The 22368-nt window shown below is 48.8% G+C and overlaps 13 protein-coding genes across 19 annotated transcripts in view; 8 read left to right on the top strand and 5 right to left on the bottom strand.

Annotated features, from left to right (window-relative positions):
• Window positions 1-3038, top strand: part of LOC117896821 (phosphoinositide 3-kinase adapter protein 1) — a 30724-nt gene extending 27686 nt beyond the window's left edge. For all 5 annotated transcript variants that reach the window (XM_034805326.1, XM_034805325.1, XM_034805324.1 and 2 more), the window contains one exon: window positions 57-3038. In XM_034805326.1, the coding sequence (XP_034661217.1) occupies window positions 57-2964 (2908 nt within the window). In that variant the 3' untranslated portion in view covers window positions 2965-3038. The remainder of the gene's footprint in view (window positions 1-56) is intronic.
• A 978-nt stretch (window positions 3039-4016) lies between these two features.
• Window positions 4017-7321, top strand: LOC117899037 (GTP-binding protein SAR1b). 2 transcript variants are annotated; one of them, XM_034808798.1, is made up of 6 exons: window positions 4017-4077; window positions 4905-5048; window positions 5352-5471; window positions 5542-5607; window positions 6607-6842; window positions 6904-7321. In XM_034808798.1, the coding sequence occupies exons 2-6, from the start codon at window positions 5006-5008 to the stop codon at window positions 7018-7020; spliced, it is 582 nt and encodes a 193-aa protein (XP_034664689.1). In that variant the 5' UTR covers window positions 4017-4077; window positions 4905-5005; the 3' UTR covers window positions 7021-7321. The 2 variants fall into 2 exon arrangements, with proteins under 2 accessions (XP_034664689.1, XP_034664688.1); XM_034808797.1 differs by lacking the exon at window positions 4017-4077 and adding an exon at window positions 4121-4144.
• A 523-nt stretch (window positions 7322-7844) lies between these two features.
• Window positions 7845-9501, bottom strand: LOC117899031 (bifunctional arginine demethylase and lysyl-hydroxylase PSR). Its single transcript, XM_034808790.1, has one exon. It carries the CDS (start codon window positions 9400-9402, stop codon window positions 8194-8196), a length of 1209 nt encoding a protein of 402 aa, XP_034664681.1. The 5' UTR covers window positions 9403-9501; the 3' UTR covers window positions 7845-8193.
• A 44-nt stretch (window positions 9502-9545) lies between these two features.
• On the top strand, window positions 9546-10239 carry LOC117899038 (biogenesis of lysosome-related organelles complex 1 subunit 5). The gene is made up of 3 exons (XM_034808799.1): window positions 9546-9636; window positions 9698-9969; window positions 10035-10239. The coding sequence occupies exons 1-3, from the start codon at window positions 9615-9617 to the stop codon at window positions 10203-10205; spliced, it is 465 nt and encodes a 154-aa protein (XP_034664690.1). The 5' UTR covers window positions 9546-9614; the 3' UTR covers window positions 10206-10239.
• Window positions 10191-11296, top strand: LOC117899034 (transmembrane protein 199). The gene is made up of 2 exons (XM_034808792.1): window positions 10191-10846; window positions 10906-11296. Exons 1-2 carry the CDS (start codon window positions 10222-10224, stop codon window positions 11205-11207), a joined length of 927 nt encoding a protein of 308 aa, XP_034664683.1. The 5' UTR covers window positions 10191-10221; the 3' UTR covers window positions 11208-11296.
• Window positions 11227-12766, bottom strand: LOC117899035 (zinc finger protein-like 1 homolog). The gene is made up of 5 exons (XM_034808793.1): window positions 12471-12766; window positions 12287-12398; window positions 12035-12228; window positions 11759-11966; window positions 11227-11688 (listed from the first exon to the last, which is right to left on the bottom strand). Exons 1-5 carry the CDS (start codon window positions 12570-12572, stop codon window positions 11396-11398), a joined length of 909 nt encoding a protein of 302 aa, XP_034664684.1. The 5' UTR covers window positions 12573-12766; the 3' UTR covers window positions 11227-11395.
• A 68-nt stretch (window positions 12767-12834) lies between these two features.
• LOC117899033 (selenide, water dikinase 2) lies at window positions 12835-14127 on the top strand. Its single transcript, XM_034808791.1, has one exon. The coding sequence runs from the start codon at window positions 12864-12866 to the stop codon at window positions 13983-13985; it is 1122 nt and encodes a 373-aa protein (XP_034664682.1). The 5' UTR covers window positions 12835-12863; the 3' UTR covers window positions 13986-14127.
• Window positions 14128-14156: 29 nt separating this feature from the next.
• Window positions 14157-15421, bottom strand: LOC117899036 (probable DNA-directed RNA polymerase III subunit RPC6). Of its 2 annotated transcripts, none has more exons than XM_034808795.1 (3): window positions 15280-15421; window positions 14723-15128; window positions 14157-14660 (listed from the first exon to the last, which is right to left on the bottom strand). In XM_034808795.1, exons 2-3 carry the CDS (start codon window positions 15113-15115, stop codon window positions 14172-14174), a joined length of 882 nt encoding a protein of 293 aa, XP_034664686.1. In that variant the 5' UTR covers window positions 15116-15128; window positions 15280-15421; the 3' UTR covers window positions 14157-14171. The 2 variants fall into 2 exon arrangements, with proteins under 2 accessions (XP_034664686.1, XP_034664687.1); XM_034808796.1 differs by having other exon boundaries at window positions 15360-15406.
• On the top strand, window positions 15207-15915 carry LOC117899039 (protein YAE1). Its single transcript, XM_034808800.1, has 2 exons — window positions 15207-15386; window positions 15498-15915. The coding sequence occupies exons 1-2, from the start codon at window positions 15297-15299 to the stop codon at window positions 15855-15857; spliced, it is 450 nt and encodes a 149-aa protein (XP_034664691.1). The 5' UTR covers window positions 15207-15296; the 3' UTR covers window positions 15858-15915.
• LOC117899030 (26S proteasome regulatory subunit 4) lies at window positions 15789-17438 on the bottom strand. Its single transcript, XM_034808789.1, has 2 exons — window positions 17320-17438; window positions 15789-17257 (listed from the first exon to the last, which is right to left on the bottom strand). The coding sequence occupies exons 1-2, from the start codon at window positions 17320-17322 to the stop codon at window positions 15941-15943; spliced, it is 1320 nt and encodes a 439-aa protein (XP_034664680.1). The 5' UTR covers window positions 17323-17438; the 3' UTR covers window positions 15789-15940.
• Window positions 17439-17892: 454 nt separating this feature from the next.
• Window positions 17893-18946, top strand: LOC117898032. Its single transcript, XM_034807171.1, has 2 exons — window positions 17893-18241; window positions 18298-18946. Exons 1-2 carry the CDS (start codon window positions 17969-17971, stop codon window positions 18877-18879), a joined length of 855 nt encoding a protein of 284 aa, XP_034663062.1. The 5' UTR covers window positions 17893-17968; the 3' UTR covers window positions 18880-18946.
• Window positions 18929-19524, bottom strand: LOC117898033 (40S ribosomal protein S19b). The gene is given in 3 exon segments (XM_034807172.1): window positions 18929-19147; window positions 19209-19448; window positions 19450-19524. Coding segments are annotated over 3 exon segments (474 nt in total). The 5' UTR covers window positions 19516-19524; the 3' UTR covers window positions 18929-18979.
• Window positions 19525-20133: 609 nt separating this feature from the next.
• Window positions 20134-21993, top strand: LOC117895965. Its single transcript, XM_034803920.1, has 5 exons — window positions 20134-20287; window positions 20388-20561; window positions 20725-21093; window positions 21208-21476; window positions 21533-21993. The coding sequence occupies exons 1-5, from the start codon at window positions 20254-20256 to the stop codon at window positions 21800-21802; spliced, it is 1116 nt and encodes a 371-aa protein (XP_034659811.1). The 5' UTR covers window positions 20134-20253; the 3' UTR covers window positions 21803-21993.
• The last annotated feature ends 375 nt before the right edge of the window (window positions 21994-22368 follow it).

Here is a 22368-nt window from a genome sequence, read left to right as displayed (position 1 = left end):
GATACGACGCAAAGCTGCACAGGATCTAGAATCTCCTTCCTTTACTTTTTCCGTAGTTTTCTGCACATCAAAATTGACGATGGTCCCTTCAGCGAGGAGATCGCCCAAAAGTACCAGAACACAGCGCTGCAGATTGTCATTCTGTGTCCTGCGCTGCTGGCCCTGCCCCACAGCTTCCTGATGGCCCAGCTCTCGGCCATCATACGGGTGGAGAAGGTGCTGGCCATACTGCTGGATGTGGCCGAGGAGAAGGTCAAGGAGATGCACAAGGCGGCGCTGCCGAGCTACTACAAGTGGCGCCGCTGTGTGGTGCGGGACAACGATCAGGTGCAGATCAGCAACATCCTGGGCATTGCCACGGACATCCTGGGACGAGCGCTGTGCCAGCGGCCGCCCTGTCAGGACAGCGGCAGCGGCAGCGGCAACAGCGGCGGCCTCTCGCGCAGCTTCTCCAGCTGCTCGGAGGGATTCACAGTGCTGCCGAAGAAGGTGAAACTCGGCCAGAACAAGGTGGTGGCCATGCTGGCCGAGCCGCTGGAGAAGAACGACACCCTCAAGCTGCTGGTGGAGAAGTCCGGGGAGCTGATCGAGCTGCGCAACTTCAAGTGCCGCAATCCCTACACCCTGCAGTTCTCCATACCAGAGTCCTGCATGGAGATCTCCACCATGATTGAGATCCGCATCGAGAAGAACAACAAGAGCCTGGGCGCTCGGCCCATCAAGTGCGAGAGTCGCCTCAGGGAGCTGGAGCAGCTGCTCCGCGTGGAGGACTCGCCCATTGAGTTCATGTGCCATGCCCTGGGCACGGGGCCCGTGGAGCGGGACGCCCTCGATCAGCATCTGCTGCAGTGCTTCCAGCGGAACATGCCACCCAATTTCCACCTGCTGAACGGCCCCTGCGAGAAGCAGCCCCACTTCTTCACACGCCTCGAGTCCAGTCCCGAGGAGTACCCCACCCTGCTGCACTTTGCCGCTCGCTGGGGCCTCAACCGCCTGTGCATCCAGCTGATGGAGTGCCCCGGCGGCGACACCGCCTGTGGCGTGCGCAACTGTGCCGGCCGCACCCCCTTTGAGCTGGCCGAGCAGGAGGGCCACCACAAGCTGGCCCAGAACATTGTCAGCTTCTCGGAGTTCCACGAGCTCACGACGATGTACCACTACTTCAAGGGCGTCTCCCCCACGGCCGCCGCTTCGAGCGAGAGCAGCCCCAAGCCGGTGGTCATTGAGGCGGTGCCCGGCAAGACCAAGTCCTCCTCCTCTGGCAAGCCGCCGAAGCAGCTGCCCACCGCCGAGTACATGGAAATGTCCAGCGGCTCGGAGCGGGAGAACACGCCAGAGGTGCGACCCAAAACGGAGACGCTGGCCATCTCGAATCTCAACTACATCAGCGTGGAGACGGAGGACGAGAATCTGCAGGGCTCGGCGGCGGAGAAGAACATAGACTCGAAGAAGGAGCTGCCGGAGCCAAGGCCTGAGGCTGCCGCCTCGCCAGGACCCGGACCCGAGCAAACCACCAACGAGCTGCGCATCAACGAGCCGCCCTACTACCAGTCCAAGGAGCAGAACAAGTCCCAGGACGTGGTGGATGCACCTGTGGCTCCGCTCTATCAAACGGACAAGTTCAGCCAGGAGTGCTCCCAGCTGCTGGAGAACCAGGCCATGGCCGGCAATGACTACGTGCTGCAGCCCTCGAATGTGCCCGTGAATACTCCCACAGCCAGCAGCTGCCCCCCGGATGATGGAAACTACTTGTTCCAGCCCTCGAACCGCCCCGTGGAGGAGCATCTGCGGATGAGCCGCTCGACAACACGACTGGCCATTGGACCGACGAGCCACAGCTACAACCAACAGCCGGGCTATGGAACCCTCAAGCGCAGTGCCAGCGATGCCTCTGCCTCCAGCCACAATCGATCGAACGCCGACGATGAGCTGGCCGAGATCATGCACGACTTCAAGAACAATGTGCTGTCCATACGGGATGTGGAGCTGCTGGTGGAGCGCTGGAAGCACCGCAACGATGTCCAGCAGAGCTTCCGGGAGAAGCAGGACCAGATCGACCAGCTGCGGCGGGAGTACGAGCGCATCCAGGAGCAGGTGCGATCCCATTTGAAGCGGGAGACACCCTTCGAGCGCTTCAAGAAGTTCTTCTCGCGGCCCAAGTTGTCGCCGGGCGAGAAGCAGCCGGGCAGCTGTGCGGACAGCTTGTTGGACGAGACCAAGAGCTCGATTGCCACCAGCTGCAGCTTCAAGTCGGGCGCACGGCCCATCAGCTCGCTCAGCCTGCAGAGCGTGTCGAGCAGCAGCTCCTCCTCGGGCCGCCTCAGCACGGGCAGCAACTGCAGCGGCGCCTCCCTGGGCGACTCTGGCACCCACTCGGACCACGAGGATCGGCGCTACAACTGCCGCCTGGGTGCCCATGGATCGCTGATGGACAATTATCTGGTGCCGCCGCCACCACGTCCCGTGTTCACGCCCAGCTCCACGCCTGGCGATGAGCGCCACCAGATTGTCTTCCCCTCGCCCATGTCCAGCTGCCAGCGCCTGCACACGCCCACCAGCCCCACCGGCTCCACGTCCGAGCACTACCAGATGTTCCCCTCGAACATACCCGTGTACGGCAGCCAGCCGCTGGCCTCCTCCCAGAGCAGCAACTACCTGAACACCATCATGGAGGCGAAGGAGCACGCCGACACCCAGCAGCACTACCAGAACGGCGTCACCCTGCAGCCCATCAAGCTGAACGAGCGCTCAAACATCATCTACGGCAAGCTGACCAAGAGCCACTCCTCGTCCTCCGCCTCCAGCTGCAGCAGCTTCAAGCCCAAGCAGGTGCCCTGTCCGCAGGTGGGCAGCATCGAGATCCAGGCCGAGGTCTATCAGAATGTGGGTGGCGATGCGCCAGAGGCCGCTGCCAAAGTGGAACCCACACCAGAGACGGAGGCGCCCAACTACATGAACTGCTAGGAGGGGTCATGGGGCGGGGCGGGGCGAGGCGGTTACTTCACTGCCATGCAAAATCGACAAAAACCAAAACCAAATCGAAATCGAAAGCTTCTTTGGAGTCGAGTATTCTTGTTTAGTCTGTAAGAATCAGTGGAGGGAAATGAGTACGAACTAGTTATCGAGCAAAAGCATATTCTAATTAGTAGTCTGTATTATCTAAGCCTGTATTATCTACATTATCTCTTAGTCTTCGGGTTTCAGAGTCGAATTGTACATTTGTGAGACGTTTGCAAGCAACCAAATCAAAGCATATCGTTAGCGCCTAAGTCTAGCCACTAAGTCGAACCAAGCAGCTAACATATCAGCAATTATTCATCTTCTATCGTAACTCTAGGTATTGCACGCTCTAAGAATTATTTCTAAGATCCTGCACCGATCCCCCCTTTGGCATGCCGCTTAGCATGAAAAACTCGTTATGTCATTAATCATCAGCTATATACAGTTAAATGCAATAAATTTTAAATATTTAAGAAAATATAGACTTGGGTTTTATTTGTCGTGGGCATGAGCAAAGCTAAATCTTATATTTGAAATCCACGCCGATAATTATTTTTTATATCGATATTGATAATTACTTTAAGGTGCAGAGGGCTGACACACACATTTCCCCGTCAGGTGTCTCTGTTGCTAATTACATGTATGTGTATGTTGACATGTATCACCTACGGCATACGGTATACAAAAACTAGTCCTGGAATGGGGATAATGGATCCAATATATTATATATTATGTAAAATATAAGAGAAAAAAATGGGTGAGAAAATTGTGGATCTACAACATGGTATTGTATATAGTATTAAAATTATTATTTCAAATAAAGGCGCGTATTTATGTTCTCATATTTGAATCGCAGCGGATAAAATCGTGTCGGGTGTTGTTATTGTTTCAGTGTTGAAAGATTTTGCAAGATGGTTATATCAAATCCAGTATAATGATTTAAGACTTCGGTATATTTACGGTATGTTTATAAAATGAGAAGGTATATTTTGGTATATTTTTGAGGGTTGTGCAGTATATTGTATCGCTAATTCCGCGGTCACACTGGACTCCAATAATAAAAACGTGAAACGTGAGGTAAAAAAGTAAATTAATTGATTATTAATCAAAACCAAGGGCCCTCAAAGCACCTGTACAATGTCGGGTAACAAGCAACCACCAGCCGTATGGGAAACCAACCGAGCAAACGGCAAACTGCAAACATAAAATTCCTTCCGAGCGACACTGTCCACGTAGTGCAAAATAATGTCTGCTGTTTTTATACGTCCTATAAGGAGGTGGAGTGCTGTGTGCAGCGCCGCCTAAGGGTGCGGTGCGGCGTTCTTGCCCCCGATGCCGTGGGGCTGCTCGATCTGTGCCTGGTTCCAAAGTGTGATTACGAAATTGTGCAAAACTTTAGTGATATTATAAAGTATAATGCGTGTTACCACGTAGTTCCCACATACACACACACACAGAAGCAGTGACAGCAGCAGAAGCACACAGACACACTCGCAGCAGCGCACCCATACTGTCGCACACGCACACACAGAGAGAGCGCCATGAAATGTAAAAGAAAGAAAGAAAGTGTTGACAAAGAACAGGTTTTTAACCTAATTATAATTGCTAAAAAATTCATATATGAATTGCCATGTCAAGTGCATATAGTGTATAAAAACAAAGAAAAGTACCCGCGTATGTCCCAGAAATTAATTTGTGTCAAGGCCCCCTCCGCCACTGGCCCCCATCGGCTGTTCAGTCCGGAAGCAGCGATGCTCAAGAACACTTGCTAGATGTGGAAATTGATTTCCTATACAAATGGTTGTTGTTGCTTTGGACTGGACATTGAACTTGTAGCGAATTGCGACTCAACGACCGTGTAATGCCCGCCTGTAATACAGCTCTCTATCTCTCCCCGTTTGTAGTTTAGCGGAGCAGCAGCAGCCAGCACTCTTCTTCCCCCCTACAACACTCTCACACTCGAGGTTCGGCCATTATCTGACCCCAAACAACACCACAAGCCAAGATGTTCATCTGGGATTGGTTCACCGGAGTCCTAGGATACTTAGGTAAGCGCGCGGAACGGTACGGGACGGTCGCTTTTCTTGAGCGATTGCCAACAAAGCAACGCCAGCCCAGGCCAGACCAGACCAAACGTTGGAACGCAGACAAAAGAAACACCAAAAAATTTGACTAATGTATGCGTTTCGATGTCTGTGTCTGCTGCTGCCGTGTACACAGCTGGCTGTCGTTTTGGTATTGGTTTAGCGGCGTGTTTTAATTGATGACGATTTAGTCGAATCATTTGACCTTCCCGCATGTTTTTCGTATGGTTTGGTTGCATTATTTCAACTTGTATTTCCTACTTGCAGGTCTGTGGAAAAAGTCTGGCAAATTGTTGTTCCTTGGCTTGGATAATGCTGGCAAGACCACGCTACTGCACATGCTCAAAGATGATAAGCTGGCGCAGCATGTACCCACCCTGCATCCCAGTGAGTAGTAGTCGCCAGTGGCTCGTTTCTCCTTTCTAATGAAATCCCCCTTTGATCTGTTCCCATGCAGCGTCCGAGGAGCTGTCCATCGGCAATATGCGCTTCACCACATTCGACTTGGGTGGCCACACTCAAGGTAAGTTTAGCGTTCGACCAGGAGCACTCATAAATTATTTTTGAGCTTTTCCGAACGTGTGTGCCCTTACTCTAAATATAGCCACACGGCTGCATATAACACACGGGGCGGCGACACATGCAAAAGAGCCAGAGAGATTCAGCAACAATCAGCGTGAAATATAGCACAGCGGGTCACTCATACAGAGACCCACAACTTGTTGTACTTTTGCACATTTGTTGCGTTCAATCAGCCTCAGGCACTCGAGCGTTGCTAGAAATGCCATTACAGTGGTCAAAGATCTAGCAAACCTCGAGCGACCTTTCATCTATGTGAACTTTTGGCTACTTAAAAGTTGTAGAAAGATTTTAAATTATAAACATAAAACTGCATGCTATAAGCAGTCAATGACGCGCAGTTGCACCTTCCCTTAGATGTTTCTGACTCAGGTTATGCTTCCCGTTGAAGGTTTCTTGCACCACTGTGCACCTACATTTGTGTGAATAATTTACAAGCACGCAAAGATAACGCTAAACAAACAACAACAAAGTGCCCAAGATCAACAAGAATCAAAAACTTGTTTATTAACTATTTAGAGAGTGCACGCGGAATGTGCACCGAAATAAGCTAATCAGACACAAAAGAGTGGAGTTGGTAGCTGCTGGCAATAGTCAGCATGAAGCATGAAATGCGGGCCGGGTCGCACTTTCTCAATTGATAAGTTGATAAACCAACACAAATACGGAACACACAGTAGTACGTATTTAATGTACATATATTAGTGGAGCATGTCATCGTGACGATCGGTTTCGCTTCGCTGTGGAACAAGCTCTAATCATGCACGAACAAAAGATGGCAGCAGGCAGCGTCTCTTGCTTTTTGGAAAGATATCATATCAATGAACGTGTTTGCGGATGTTATGTAAATTTATAAAGATTACAATGAAGGTTTAGGAGCACCGACACACACACCCACCCAAAGTTAAGGCTTAAAATTAAACTTAAATTGTACCCTTTGCAGCACGTCGCGTCTGGAAGGACTATTTCCCCGCTGTCGACGCCATTGTGTTCTTAATAGACGCCTGGGATCGCGGCCGCTTCCAGGAGAGCAAAAACGAGCTGGATTCGCTGCTCACGGATGAGGCGCTGTCCAACTGCCCCGTGCTCATATTGGGCAACAAAATCGATAAGCCCGGTGCGGCCAGCGAGGATGAGCTGAGAAATGTGTTTGGACTGTATCAGTTAACAACCGGCAAGGTATGACTATCTGTCCTCCCTCTGCCCTTATTGTTTACTAACATTCTTGTTTGGATTTCAGGGCAAAGTTGCACGGGCCGATCTGCCTGGCCGTCCATTGGAATTGTTCATGTGCTCCGTGCTGAAGCGACAGGGCTACGGCGAGGGTTTCCGTTGGCTAGCGCAGTATATCGATTAAGTTAACAATAAAACAACCAACAAGAACCATAATAAAACACACACACACATAAACTGAGAGGATAACTTGGCTACAAAATTCAAATACCCGACGATAGAACAGAACCGAAAACCGAACAGAACAGAAGGGAACCCCGAACCCAAACTCCAAACTCCAACCACAAAACGGACCTTAAGCAAAACGAAGCTGCGTGCGCAATTTCTAATTTATACACAATTACAACAAATAATTCATACATAAATAAAAATAAAAGGAAAACTCAAAAATCTGTACATCTGTAATTAGAAAACAAGAACACTCTAAAAACAACAACAACCAACACAAAATGTTCAACAACATCAAAGTTCAAATGACTTTTCCATCGAGAACATCATTCAGCGAAAAGAAAACAACATCCAGAGAGTGATGAGAGGAGAAGAGAGTGCGCGCAAGGGGAAGAAAACCAACTTTAAATAATAATTATGAATAAAACAAATTGTAGCAAATTAAAGGTGATTTATTTAAGAGCAAGTGCTTGCAGCAACGCTGTGCTGTTCCATAAATACAAATTTAGCTGTCATCTAACTATTATTTCAAACACAAATTTTTAAATTCCATTATTTAGTTTACGCGAAAACATTATACATACCACACATACATACTCACAGCCTCCCCTTCTATAATTTAGCTAAAAACAAAATCTTGTACGTTTGCATGTCCATCGATGTAATTTTGTTTCTTTTTTTATACATCGCAAAAAAAAGAGAATTCTAAATAAAACGGAGAAAAGTAATTTTGTAAAAATAATAAACACATTTGAAGTTATTATTTAAAAGGACAGAATGTATTTTACAAATATATTATCGAGTTTATTTCGTTCCACATTTAAGGATGCTTTTAGGCTAATGAGTCAGTTAATAGCATTACACACACACACAATATTTAAATCAAGAGGAAGGCGGTGGAAGGCCCACGCACAAGCACAGATGTCACTGGCTGCGGGCTCCACACCGTCCTTCGTGTTCGTTTTGTCTATGTAGAAAAATATAATAAAACATTCAAGTGTTGGGGGGGGGATCGTCGGATGATCGTCTAGTGCTAGCTGCGACGGCAGCAGGGACGTCGCCGGCAGAGCATCAGCTGCCGATGAAAGAGGCGCATGAGCAAGCCTTTGCGCTTGGCCCGCTCCGTGCATCAGGAGCGCGTGGAGCCCATGGAGGAGCCGCCGCCTCCCATGCGTCGCTTCTTCTTCTTTTTGGCGGTGAGACTCTCCTGACCGCTGTCCGTATTGGAGTCGGCGTCCGCGTCGCTCTCCGACGACGATGAGGATGACGATGACGAGGAGGAGCTTGAATTACTAGAGCTGTCCGAGGCGAAGCCGGTGCTCTCGTTTATGTTAATACTTTCGGCGACTTGCGCCAGCTCTGGGCGCTGTTCGCGCAGCACCCGCAGCCACTTGCGCGACAGCTTGGGCCGCCCCCGAACTGTCTTGTGCCAGACACACGGGAAGTTGGTCTTCGAGCTGAAGTTCTGGGTGATCGCAATGGTGTCGTCCAGGTTGAGGACCACATGCCACCAGCCGCCCGGCACGAACACAGTGTCGCCCTCGCCCTGCAGCACCTCGATGGGCTTGTATTGCTCCGGCCAGGAGGGTAGCTTGGTGCGCGGGTAGATGGTGCTGAACCAGGTGATGGCCTCGTCACGCTGCTTGCCGCCCATGGCGCTGGTCACCTTGAGCAAGTCCTTGGGCGTTTGCGTGGGGAACAGGCACCATCGCTTGTGGCCGCGAATGAGCGTATTCCAGGCGCTGGTGCCCAGCGGATCGATGTGGATGCCAGTGCCGGAGCGGGAGGGGCCCATCACAAACCAGCGGTAGGGCGGCCTGCGATTCTCGCCGCAGTACTGGAACAGATCGTCCCTAAAGTACTTTGGCACCACGTAATCGTCCAGCAGCTTCTTCCTGCGGTGGTGCTCCCCAAAGCTGCTGTCGAAGATGTACAGCGGACTGTCGTCGCGCGTCCCCTGCATGTACTCCACGTAGTACTTCATCTTCATTTTCACGCTGTAGCCCTCGTTGTCCTCGCCGCACTTGAACTTCTGGTTCCGGTACTTCTTGGCCAGCCGCGACATGGTCCACTTCTCCAGAGCCATCCAGCCATCAGTGCAGCCCTGTATCACCACCGGCTTGTAGGGCCGCTCGAAGCGTTCTATAAATTCGTCGCACGACACCGCCGCATCGTCGATACGTTCCAGATTATCTGCAAAGTCCCAGAATGGCTCGAAGTTCTCATAGTACCGCATCGCCACCCACGCGTTATCTCCGTCCAGCTCTGGCCTGGCCTTGCGCTTAACGTCGCGGGTGCGCTTCCTGGACCGCTTCGGCAGTTTGAATTCCTCGCTCATCCTGTTAGTTGCTCGAGATTTTACCAATTTTTTCCTTTCCTAATTTTTATGGCAGAAGTGGAGAACGTGAGCCCAGTGTGGCAGCAACTTATGGCCTAAAATATACCGCACTACTCTCAAAAGTATATACCCAAATACACCGTAAATATACTGCAGTGCTGGAAAACGCCCTTTATTTCTGCTCATGTGACAGCTGTGGTGGTTGAAAAATAATGATAAGCCAGGTTGGACGAGGTAATGTTTTGAAAAAACTGCTGTATAATCGCCTGTAATGGAATATTCTATCCTGCTGCAGAGTTGTACAAAGTGCCGCTTCGCGTTCTAGATCATCGCGTATTTGTTAACGGCGAGATCGAAGCTTTCCTGGACAATTTCGAGGTGCGGCGCAACGACAGCGAAGTGGAGAAACTTTTCCAGGTCACCGAAACCGTAGGATCGCTCAAGTACGATCTTTCAGAGCGTTTCATTGCATTGGGCCAGCAAAACCTCACCGCTTTGGGCACCGAAGTGAACCATCTTCTGTGCGGGGTCAACGACCTGTTGGAAAAAGCCAAAGTAGAACGGACGGTAATTGGGACCATAATCGAGGCGCCAGCTTATCAAATATGACTGACTGCATTTTGTATTTATAGGCCAGCGCTCAGTTGCAGGAGGCACGACAGTCACGTGAGCAGCGCCGAGCTGAATTTCTGACCAATCTGCAGCACGACTACGCCCGCATAGAGAATTCGTTTGAAGAAAAGGAGGAAGAAATCGCCGAACTCTACTCCGACCTGCAATTAAAGCTGAGCATTGCGAAATAGAAGCCGCCGCCCCAAAATGCTCAAGTCAACAATCATCGACACCCGGGTGCGCCTTGTGCCATCGGTGACGCTTTTGGAGTTCCTCGATGCCCAAAAGGAACACTTCGAAAAGGTGCCCGAAAATGTCGCCAAACTGATGAAGAACGAAGGCTACACTTTACCTTTGAGTACACAAATCGTCAAGGAGCAAGACCTGAGCATTAAACGCCCCAATATTGATCAATCACTGCTGCGTAGACTCTGTGCCGATGTGCACGTGGAAGCAGAACCAGCAGCCAAGTCCTCTGGCAAGAAGAACAAGAAGGCAGCCAAAGGCAAGCAGTCATCATCCGAGGAGGTAAATGAAGATGCAGAACCACCCAAGCAATACAAGAATGTCTTATACCTGACTGACATGCACTGGCTAAACGATACTCTGATCCAAATGCGCAAAGATGGAATTTGCAATCTCTTTCTCTTTGAGTTGATCGAATCATCGGATCTGGTGTTGCCGGAAAATGAGATGAAGCCACGTAACCCGGAGCTGGAGGCACGCTGCGAACGTCTCAGAGCGGAGCAGCACAATCGCGAGTACCACAAGATGACCAAGAATGTGGATGCAGGACTGAAGCATTATCCAGAGGACACCATTGCCTATCAAAGTGTGTACAGATCGAGATCCTCGAATTGAACAATTCCTAAAGCTTCTCTTTTCTTGTAGTTAAAAGTCTGAACAAGCAAATCATTGCCGTGTTGCAGTTCGTCTTCTCTGTGGCTGCTGGCTTCACTTTTGGTTTCTTTGGCGTCAATTTGATGGTTGGCCCCCTGCCCTTTGGCTTTCGCATCCTGCTGGGCGTCATTGTGGCCCTCATCATTGCCCTGGCCGAGATGTACTTCCTGGCCAAGAAGCTGCACGAATACGACGAGGTCCTGGACGCGCCCAAGCGCATGCAGCAGACGGCTCCAAAGCCACACAGAGAGGCGCAGAGCGGAGTGCAAGCCCTCAAGCCTCACGCTGACTAAACACTGTATTAGTTTTTTCTTTTCTTTTATATATACATAAATATGTGTGTATTATGTTGCAATTTTAGATTATATAAATATCTGTAAAAGTTTTATTCTTTTGGGAGGGGAGGGGAGGGGATTCTAGGCTTTGGATATGAGGACTACGTATGCGCGTGGGCGGAGAAAACATTCCTCGAAATATTAATTTACTCGTAGTGATTCGGTTGCGGATTGGGATTGTTCCAGCTCTCGTCCAGGCCGTCGTTGGAGCCGCTGCGTCCCATCCATGCCAACAGATAGATGAACATGACAAAGGCCAGAATGCCGCTGAGCACCAGGAACCAGGTGCGTCGCCACGGTGGCCGCGACGATGGTGCATAGAAGCGTCGCGTCCAGCGCGAGAACAGCTCAGCCGGCGTGCGGCGCTGGTACTTATTGTCATCGCGATCCGTTCCACCAATGGGCGACTGACGTGGCAGCAATGGTCGCCTACTGCTAGCTGCGGGAACAAATCAACAACAGAATAATATTAAACGCAAAACATCAAAGAGTATGATTGTGTTACGAACCATTAAAGTCGCCCGAGCTGGGTGGATTAAATGCGTCCATGAGGAGCACGGAATGTGGAGTGGAGGAATCACCGCCATTCGGCTTCGCACGCTCTCGCTCTCCACCGGAATGAATGTGATGCACTTTGGTCATATTGCTGACAGCCGCCTGATTGGCATCCGCCTTAGCCTTGATGGCCTTCAAGCTGCTACTCTGGTCCTCCGAGAGCTTTTGGAGAGCATTCTAATTAGCACACGCACAGACAGAGTCGGCGAATATCTCGTTAAGCCGCTTACCAGAGCCAGGCCCAGGCCATTGCGGCCCCAGTTGACTTGAGCCAGGTAGTTCTTCAGGGCATCCGCCACGGGCGAGACAAGATTGGTGTTGGGGAATATCTCCACATCACAGCTGGGGCACTTGTGGCCGCGCGGTGCCGTGTTGGCAGGCAGAGCGGCTTGGCGAGCATTCAGGCAGTCCCAATGAAAGACGTCTACAAATAGAAGGATCGAGTGTCAATAGAGTTCGATTCGACCACGGACACCACTTACGGTAGCAAACCAGTCGCACACACTCGCCCTGATCCAGCGAAGTGCTACACAGATTGCAGTTGGAAATGTAGTCGCTATCCCGAAGCCATTGCAAATAGGATTGCACTATGCACTATGCGGAAATACACACACAAAATACATTATATTGTGAGGTGTGTTGTGTGGAATAAGCAAATATATATACCTTTGGATGCAACTGCACCATACAGTGCTCGCAGACATTGAGTTTATGCTCGTAGCAGAATTGGTTGGTGACCAATCGTTTGGGACATTTGCAAAGGCCCATTTCTGGGAGGTCGGCAGAGTTCTTATTTCGCAGAGATTTATTGCACCTGGGGGGTTTATTGTGCCGGCACACTTGTGTAAAGCTAGGGTGGACGAGAAACAAACAATTATCGCATTCTCAATACGTTTTCAATTGATTTTAGTTTCGTTTGTCAGCTTTTGTCGGAATTTTCGTTTTGCCAGTCACAGAATCAACAGCCACGTATTTGTTACCGAGTTGCGTGGCGAATGGCAAAGTAACCACTACACCGACACCACACCGTTTCCTTTCCTGCTACTATCAACAACCAAAATGTTTAGACCAGAAGAACATGGACTTGAGCCCGATTTTCAACTCACTAATTTCTCCACCCTACGGGGATGAGGCTGCAAAATCCCCCAGGATGTACTCACAAAGTACCTAAGGGGAACCGAGATAGTTCAATCCAACCAAAATGACGAACACCACATTGGCGCTGGAATGGATTGTGCCGTTGTGCCACTCATGCGGCATGGAGGAGGAGAATATCTGCTGGCACAAACTGTCGACTTCTTTTATCCACTGGTAAATGATCCAGAGGTGTTGGGTGGCATAACGCTGGCCAATGTCTTGAGTGATTTATATGCCGTTGGCGTGACCGAAATTGACTCGCTGGAAATGATAATAAGTGTTTCAACGGAATTTACGGACAAGCAGCGCGACATTGTTACGTCACTAATCCTACAAGGGTTCCGAAAAGCATTGGCCAGAAACGGCTACAGCCGAATCAACTTGAAGCTGAGGCAATTGAAGCTGAATCCTTGGTGCATCATTGGCGGCGTAGCGACTTCTGTCTGCGTGAAGGACGAAATCGTATTTCCAACCAATGGCCGAGCGGGAGATGCTCTGGTACTTACAAAGCCACTGGGAACCCAGCTGGCGACAAATGCCCATATTTGGCAAACAAACAAAACTGATAAGTACAAAGTCCTCCTAACACAGTTCACTGATAACGAGATACTCGAGACCTTTGAAATGGCCCTGAAGTCGATGTCGTATTTGAATAAAAACGCCGCCCACTTAATGCACAAATATCAGGCGCACTGTGCCACAGATGTGACAGGATTTGGTTTACTGGGTCATGCAGTAAACCTTGCACAATACCAAACGGACAAGGTCTTGTTCAAGATCAACAAACTGCCAATTATCAAAAATGTTGTGAAATTTAGCACTCTAATGGACCAAAGCACAAAATTACTTGCTGGCAAAGCGGTAGAAACATCTGGCGGTCTATTGATTGCCCTGCCGGCCGAGGCTGCAGACCAATTTTGTTCCGAATTCAATGAGATTACAAAGGGCGAACAGCAGGCATTTAAAATTGGTTACGCCGAAGCGGCAAGTGAGTCCGATGCAGTGCTCGCAGATAATGTAGAGTACATCGAAGTCAGTCTTTAAGCTGGAGGAAAAGTAATGCAATTAATTGATTGTTCAACCTATGACGAATGTTTCATAAAGGCTTAAAGCTGGGAGATATTTGGAACTTTACACATTTTGAGTGTGTATTTCTGATGATTAATTTAATGTATGCTTGGACTCTTCTTTAACGATGGAAATAAAACACGAACATGTCTTGAAATTCTTCTACTCCAGCCACTCCTTCATATATTGACATTTAATGGCTGTGACATCGCCACAGTTGGAGCAATTCTTGATGACGGGACATATGCCGCAGGGCATTTGGACCAAACCAGTCGGGGGTAGGGGTAAATTGACGGCCCTGTACACATAGGAGCCATCCTGCTGCATTATGCGCTCCGCATTGCCATCGTAGACAACCGTCTTGAGTATGGTTTCCAGATCATCCTCGTCTAGGGTCACCTTGCTGATGCCCAAGTCCGAAATGAATTTGTGGACATCGTTGACGGTGCAGCACGACAGTTGCTTGAGGGCCAGCGGGCCGTCACGCTTCTTTTCCGCATTCTCGCGCTTCATTTGTAGGAAACGCAAGCACTGCTGGTTGAGCACATCGACAAACTCAACTTCAAAGTCTTGGTCCTGGTACCAGGCACCGCCTGTAATGGATCGATCTGGCTCCAAGTTGTACAGCATATAAACTTTCTTTTTGCTGGCCTAAAACATATGAATTTGGTTATACTTTATAAGCTAGAGTGTGGAATACAATGTATACTAACATTCACAGATTTAACCGCTTTGATTAGCTTCTTTGTTTCCAGATTCTTGAGAATTTTATTCAGCTGTGTCATATTCAGGTTCGACTTCATGCGTATGTCTCGTATCCAGATGCCCTTGTTGACGCCCTCCTCCACAATCCCGTAGACGATTTTTTCCTCATTGTCGGCATCCTTGGGCAGAGCGCTCTTCTTCTCCGGATCCTTGGCACGATAGACCAGCTTCTCGCCTTTCTTTAGGATCTCGATGCCGCCTTGTTGCAGCAGTATATTCAGGCCCTCTACTCGAGTGGCCGCCGGCACATCGGATAGGGCCTTGGTGAGATCATCGTTGGTGGCGCCAGCGGGTATACCCTGGATAACCGACAGCAACAGGTTGGCGACCTCAGCGGCCATGATGAGGTCAGATCTTTAAATGCAAATTCAAATCAATTGAAATTTGGCGTAAAAACAAAACAAACGGTTCGGGGCGAATGGTTGCGGTACTAAGAAGAAGACAAACATTCGTGTGGCGAAATGTTCATCGAACTTTTTAAAGTGATAACTGAGTTCTTGCACACCTTTTGGCTGTCCTATAATGTCACAAGCAGCGAGTTCCGATGAGGAAACCGACTTTCAGGTCGTCAGCTCTACAAATTACCAGCGCGTTCGGGATAAAGTTGGAAAGGTACGTGAAAAGCGTGCAGACAGAAATGGCGTTGCCACCTGGAATGATGATAGTCAGCTGTGGTCTCCAAATGAATTTATATACGAATTAAAAAGATACTCTTTCCTACAGATAAGCTATGCTGATGGCATTGCCGATGGACGGGAGCAAGTCTTTCAAACAAGCTTCGATCAGGGCTATGCGGATGGACTAAACGTTGGCCTGGAATTGGCCAAATTCCGTTCCTTTTTCGACACACTTGCAGCAGCGGGCACAAAGGATGAAAATCTATTAAAGGAACAAAAGGCGTACAAGGAGTTGAATCTCCCGAAAGCGACAGATAAACAGCACTTTAAGTACTTGGATCATCAGAACGAGCCCCTTAACGTTGTGTCGGAGAAGCAGGGCATCTACACGGACGACTTATTGGGTAAATGTGCCGCATCACTGCCAACGACTGCGAATTTATTCATTTCCAGGGATTCATCCTAGTGTTGATCCGGTTTAATGTATACAAATGATTGGGAATTATCAAAATTAACTGAACATATTATTTCTGTGTGTGTGTGTGTAACTTATAAATACAATCCCTCGGGCGTGCCTTCCTTCTTGCGGTACAGGACGCTCTCCTTGGATTTCTTAAAGTCCTCGTTGGTCACCTTCATGCGGCGCTCGCGCAGTGCCATGAGACCAGCCTCTGTGCAGATAGCCTTGATGTCGGCGCCAGAGAGATCATCCTTGGCCATGATCAGCTCGCTGAGGTTCACATCCTCGGCCAGGGTCATGCGAGACGTGTGGATGGTGAAAATGCGTCGCTTTGTCTTCTCGTCGGGCAGTGGGAACTCGATCTTACGATCGATACGTCCCGGACGAATGAGCGCCGGGTCGAGCGTCTCAATGCGATTCGTGGCCATGATTACCTTGACATCTCCACGCGAATCGAAGCCATCCAACTGATTGAGCAGCTCCAACATAGTTCTCTGGATCTCGCGCTCTCCGCCAGAGTTCGAGTCGTAGCGCTTGGTGCCGACGGCATCGATTTCGTCGATAAACACAATGGAGGGTGCATGCTCCTCGGCCACACGGAACAGTTCGCGCACCAGCTTGGGGCCATCGCCGAGATACTTTTGAATCAGCTCCGAACCCACGACGCGCAGAAACGTGGCGGAGGTTTGATTGGCCACGGCCTTGGCCAGCAGGGTCTTGCCTGTGCCTGGTGGGCCATAGAGAATGACGCCCTTTGGTGGCTTGATGCCCATTTCCTCGTAGTATTCGGGATGCGTTAGCGGCAGCTCGACAGACTCTTTGATTTCCTGAATCTGAGTGTCCAGGCCACCAATATCTGCGTAGGTTTCCTGCGGGGCCTTCTCCAGCTTCATGACGGTAACCATGGGATCGGTGTCGTCGCTGAGGACACCCACAACGGCGTGGACTTTGTGATTCAGCAGCACCGAGCAGCCAGGCTCCAGCTGATCCTTGTCCACAAACGACAGAATGCTAACGTAGTGCTCGGAGCCCACCGAGGTGGACACAATCGCGTGATTATCGTCGATAATCTCCTCCAGATTGCCCACGGACATTGGTGTGCCGCGCAGGTCGTCCACCTTGGAGCGCTCCTCCTCGTTCTTCTCGTCTTGCGGCTTCAGGCGCTCCTGGTTGCGGATGAACTCATCTTCCATCATCAGGTAATCCTTGATGCGCTCCAGCTTGAGCAGCTTCAAGCGGCAACGCGTATGCGGAGTCACCAGGGGCAGCTTCATGGCCGCATCGGGTCCCTTTGCGCGGCGCTTCTTCTTGCCAACGCGAGTCGGAATTGGTGGCTCGTACTTCTTCTTTTTGTCTTTGTCATCCTTCTTGTCGCTGGAGCCCCCTTGGGCCGATTGGTTTTGTCCCTGAAATGCACAAGCAGAACCAATTATCTAACTGATTAGTCGGCATTTATGTTGCACATTACCATTTTGAGTAACTTGTTTTTGGGTGGGCTTTGACTTTTAATACACTTTTTTCTTTTATTTTGTCACAAACAGATTTTTACCAGTCATATCCAGTGTGACCGCGGATTCGTTAATAAAATATACCGTCTGTCCCTCAGAAATATACCGAAATATACCTTGTAATTTTCAAAATATACCGTAAATATACCGCTTTGTCCACCATCGAAAATCAAATTCCTCGATTTTGATGTTCTATTTAATATTACTAATATATCTCTCAGCACTGCAACTATAATTTAATGCGGTTCAATGGTAAAAAACATAAGAGGGAATATAATGAACGAAAAAGAGCGGCTGCGAAATCAGTGTGGCGCACTTCATAAAATAAAACTATCCGGTAGCACGATTCCGTATAATAAAATATACAATTGCAATCATTTCTCAACGATAAATCCTTGAATATGCTGATTTGATTGATATAAATATATTTTCACTTGTAACTACATATTTAGACCTAAAGTAGTTGCAGAATTTCAGTGACAACCCGTGACAAGTCACGACCTCAATGCTGCAACTGTCTGGCGTCTGGCAACCCGCACAATTTGTTTTGTTTGGTTTCTGCCGCGCATTTTAGTTTTTATTTTAAATTTCCGTAATATCCGCATTTTAATGGACCAAAATGTCAAGAACATCGATCTCAGGCTCGATAATGTAGCTGTCCTCACAACGGGCACCGCGGCGGAGTTCGTGAATGGCATTCTAGACTTTTTGCTCTACCAACGGAGCCAGATTCCCTTTGTGTACAAAATGTATAAACACTGCATCGACAAGTGGGAGGATGAGGAGGATACAAACCAGCAGGAATCATTTGCCAACTATCAGGTGAACCAGCAGCGCACCAAGGCCAGGGCCACAAGGCAATCCATCAGTGACATGCGAGAGGTGAGGCTGATATTTCCGCTCGAGAAATTCCCTTTTCAAGGCTCTGCTCCTTTCAGATCATACGGCAAGCGTTCAAGTCCGCCAAAGTGAAGAGCCTTCGATTTCTATTTGGTTCGAATACCTTCTTGCCCACGGAGGCCTACACGCTGCACATCCCCCACGCAGCCGTAACCCGGGACCATCACTACGAGAACCATGCCCTGTCCGAGGACAGCATAAGGCAGGCTCTGCTCCGTCTGCTGACCTGCGAGGAGCTCTACGCCATCTTCTCCACACAGCTAAACGCCACGAATGTGTTTCTAGAGCTGGAACTACTCACAGCCAACGAGCCTGGACCGCACACAAGTCTCGTCCCAAAAGCCGTCGCGAGTCAATTGCCGCGCAGCTGCAAAAATGTTCACTTGCACCTTCTGCACGCCAGCGATAATGCACCGGCCGAGCTCCGTTGCTGCCAGGAGTTGGCCATATACCGAGATCTGGGTCTAATGCAGCTCGACACCGGCGACGAGGACGACAGCAAGCAGCTGGAATGCGTCGAAACGACCGAGGAGAGCAGCGGCTGGTGGCAGTCGGACGTCATAGTGCGTGGCTTCAAGGCACCACCCAACCAAAAGACGTGCGATTTATGGAGCAGCTAACATTTTCTGTAACGTCCGCCATTTTGCATGTTAAGAATAAAGTCGCAAATCATTTTATATTCCTGTATTTGTGCGGATTTGTGTCTGGCCTCATTTGGCTCTAATCGTCTGCAATGGAGAGGACGAGAGGCTTGTCGTCGACTTTACGTTGATTTGCCACAATGCGGTTGGCCAAGCGGTCCATGTCGCGCTGTCCAGTGGGCGTAAGCTTGCGGCCACCCTCGGGATGCTTCTCAATCATGCGCGCCGCTTCGAGTGCATGAAAAGCCTGCAAGCAAACCAATTGTCCAATGAAATACAGTTTTTTAGGCAGCTACACACCCAATTACCATGCGGATGCAGCCGTCCGATGAGCGGCAATACTTTGCTGGCATCACCCCATTGCGCTTGCGTCCACTGTACACCTTGGTGAGGGCGGCCACACCAGCCGGACTACGAAAGTACAGATGGCGCATTATGGAGGCGCAGCGAGTATAGAACCAGTCGCGGTCAGTCGGCGCCGTTTCCTTAAACTTAGCCGTCTTAATGTAATCAGCCTGCTCGGGTACGGTAATCTTTCCCGATTTTTTTTAGGAAGTCAGACAGCACTTTGGTCAGAACGTGTTGGTCCACATCTTTGACAGTAACGCCCGGCATCGTGCAGAATATTTTCTGTAAGATTATTTACAATGATGGGCACAGAATTTCGTGATTAAAGTTTACTTACTTTTCTCTGTGGTAAAAAAAATGTGTGCTTCGCCTACAGCTTTTCGCAAAATGGCCGTTTCGCAATGATGGCCGCGGGATTTCAAGACAAACGTGTGACCAGGCCAAATCTTCTGCACTTGGTCACACGAAACAGTCGTAACTATATATTGACACTACATTTTGAAGCGGAAGGGTATAATATCGGGTTGGTACACTGTTAAGGGGACGGCCAATTCATACATTTTCAGTAAACATAGTAATTAAAACCTATAAAGTTCGTAGAAAAGTTCCGCTCTGTGCGATATAGCCACCGATATTTGCGTTCTTCGATTGTCTTAACACCCTTTTTCATGGTAGTTGATTTTATTTAGTTTCCAAAAGCTAATCTATGAATTCGTCAATCGCATAAAATCATAGTTTCTGAGCAGAAACTCTTACCTTGCTAGTAATATTAAAAAGAAAATCAAAATGGAATAACATGATTTTCATCGGTATTTGTAAGGTATATTTTAAAATTGATAAGGTATTTTTCGGTATATGTTATCGATAAGTACGCGGTCGTCCACAACAAAAATAAATAAATAATAACTGGACGGGCGCACAGCACTACCACAGCTAAATATATATATATCTTCCATATACGATATTCGATTGACTCATTCTGGTGGACTGTGTGAAGTGTGTAGCATGTCTGAGAAACCTACTGTTTTGATTTTGGGTGGTAAGTGACCCTCCCAACGCCTACGCTATGCTTCCCTTCCGCTTATCACTGACTAACGCTGCACTGGAAATGCTAATTTTCTTCATGGTACTGCTCGCAGGCTGCGGATTCATTGGTCGCAACTTGCTCACTTATCTGCTGGACAATGAACTGACGCAGGAAATACGCATAGCTGATAAGACGCCGCCACAAATGGCCTGGCTGAACGAGGAGCAGACCAGGGCCTTCGAGAGTGATAAAGTTGAGTTTTGCAGCGCCAACTTAATAAATGCCGGTATGTAATACTGCAGCAACTGCAACTGCAACTGCAGCGTTGTATTGCTTTTACTTCCGCTGCAGTTGCAGTCGCTGTAGCAGTCACAGCCCCCAGACCCATGGCTGTCACGCACACGTACGCGACTTAAACTGGTTTTGGATCCCTTTTGTGTGTTTTACAGCCTCAGTCAGGCTGGCGTTTGCACCACACCCAACGACGGGCCGTGCCTGGGATGTGGTCATCAACTGTGCGGCCGAGACGCGTTCCAATCAAGATGATAGCGTCTACAAGGAGGGCATTCTCAAGCTGAGCCTCAACTGTGCCAATGAGGCGGCCACACAGCGGGTCAAGCGCTACGTGGAGCTCAGCTCTGGCTGCGTGAACAGCAGCGACAAGGCGCCGCTGAAGGAAGACTGCAAGCTGGAGCCCTGGACGGGTGTGGCCAAGCAGAAGCTGAAGGTCGAAAAGGAGCTGTCGGGCATCAACGATCTCAGCTACACAGTGGTACGCCTGCCCATTGTCTATGGCATTGGCGATAAGCGCTACTTAAGTGAGTCGCATCGCATTGATAGCCGATAATTATTTTGTTCAATTTGCAAACCAACAGAGAAACTTACCCACTTGCCCACCCATTCCGCCATTCCACTCTGCTCTACATTCACAGTGCCGCGCATTATAATCGCTGCCATTTACAAATACCTCAACGAGACAATGAAACTGCTTTGGAACGATGCCATGCGCCTGAATACGGTGCACGTATCGGATGTGTGTGCTGCGATTTGGCAACTGTCGCAGAGTCCCAAAACCAACGGCCAGGTGTACAACATTGTGGATGATTCAGCATCAACGCAGGGGAGCATCAGCAACCTGCTGGTGGATATTTTCAACATCAATGTGGACTACTTTGGCATTGTCATGTCGAGCTTGACCAAGGTAAGTGCTCGAACCCAAGCGCTGCTTAACCTAATCAATCGCCTCGTTTTGCTCAGCTTTACCCCACGGACACGGTGGGGGAGATCAACGACAAGCACATGGCACCCTGGGCAGAGATTTGTCAACGCAACGGCATTGAGAATACGCCGCTAACGCCTTACCTCGACGAGGAGCAGCTCCATCACAAGCATCTCTACTTGGATAACACGAAACTGAAAGACTTTGGCTATGTGCTGCAGCAGCCGCGTCTCACGCGGGACCTACTCATGGAGATGATTGATGACTATGCGAAGCAGCAGCTGTTCCCCAAGTCACTGACGCTTTGACTCCTCTTCTCTTCAACCATTTGGTAGCACCACGTTGATATGCACAAAAGACATTTACATTTACATTTACAGCCTTATCCTTTAGCGAGTAAGCCCAAAAGTTTTTACAATTGAAATTTGTAATAGATCTTCCAATTTGTATACGATACTGATGCTCATCGAATGTATGTATACGATTCCCCCTACTCCAATTATTTGCCCACAAAAGTGTACTTATAGTATTATAGAACCAACCATTTTGATACATTCCAATCAAAAGTATAAAGGAATATACTTTCGTATATATAAAAATATATCAAAGATGAGACTAACAATTTCTATTGCATTGTGATTCGCAAACAAATCCAATTGACAATTAAATAATGTTCGCATTGGTTTTTTTTAGAGTTTAGATTTTAGTGTATATTTGATTACTTTTTTAAATGTTACGGCAACGGAGCAACGGATCGTACGATACGCGCGCGACATTACGATACGACGATACATAATTTGAAAATGCAATTGCTTCAGTTGGACGCTCATAAAACTTAAAAATTACAGAATAAAAATCAAAAATCAACAATAAT

This window comes from Drosophila subobscura, chromosome O, assembly GCF_008121235.1.
Source record: "Drosophila subobscura isolate 14011-0131.10 chromosome O, UCBerk_Dsub_1.0, whole genome shotgun sequence".
NCBI classification, from domain to species: domain Eukaryota; kingdom Metazoa; phylum Arthropoda; class Insecta; order Diptera; family Drosophilidae; genus Drosophila; species Drosophila subobscura.
Note: the sequence above shows the minus strand (reverse complement) of the source record. Positions and strands in the feature narration are given on the sequence as shown.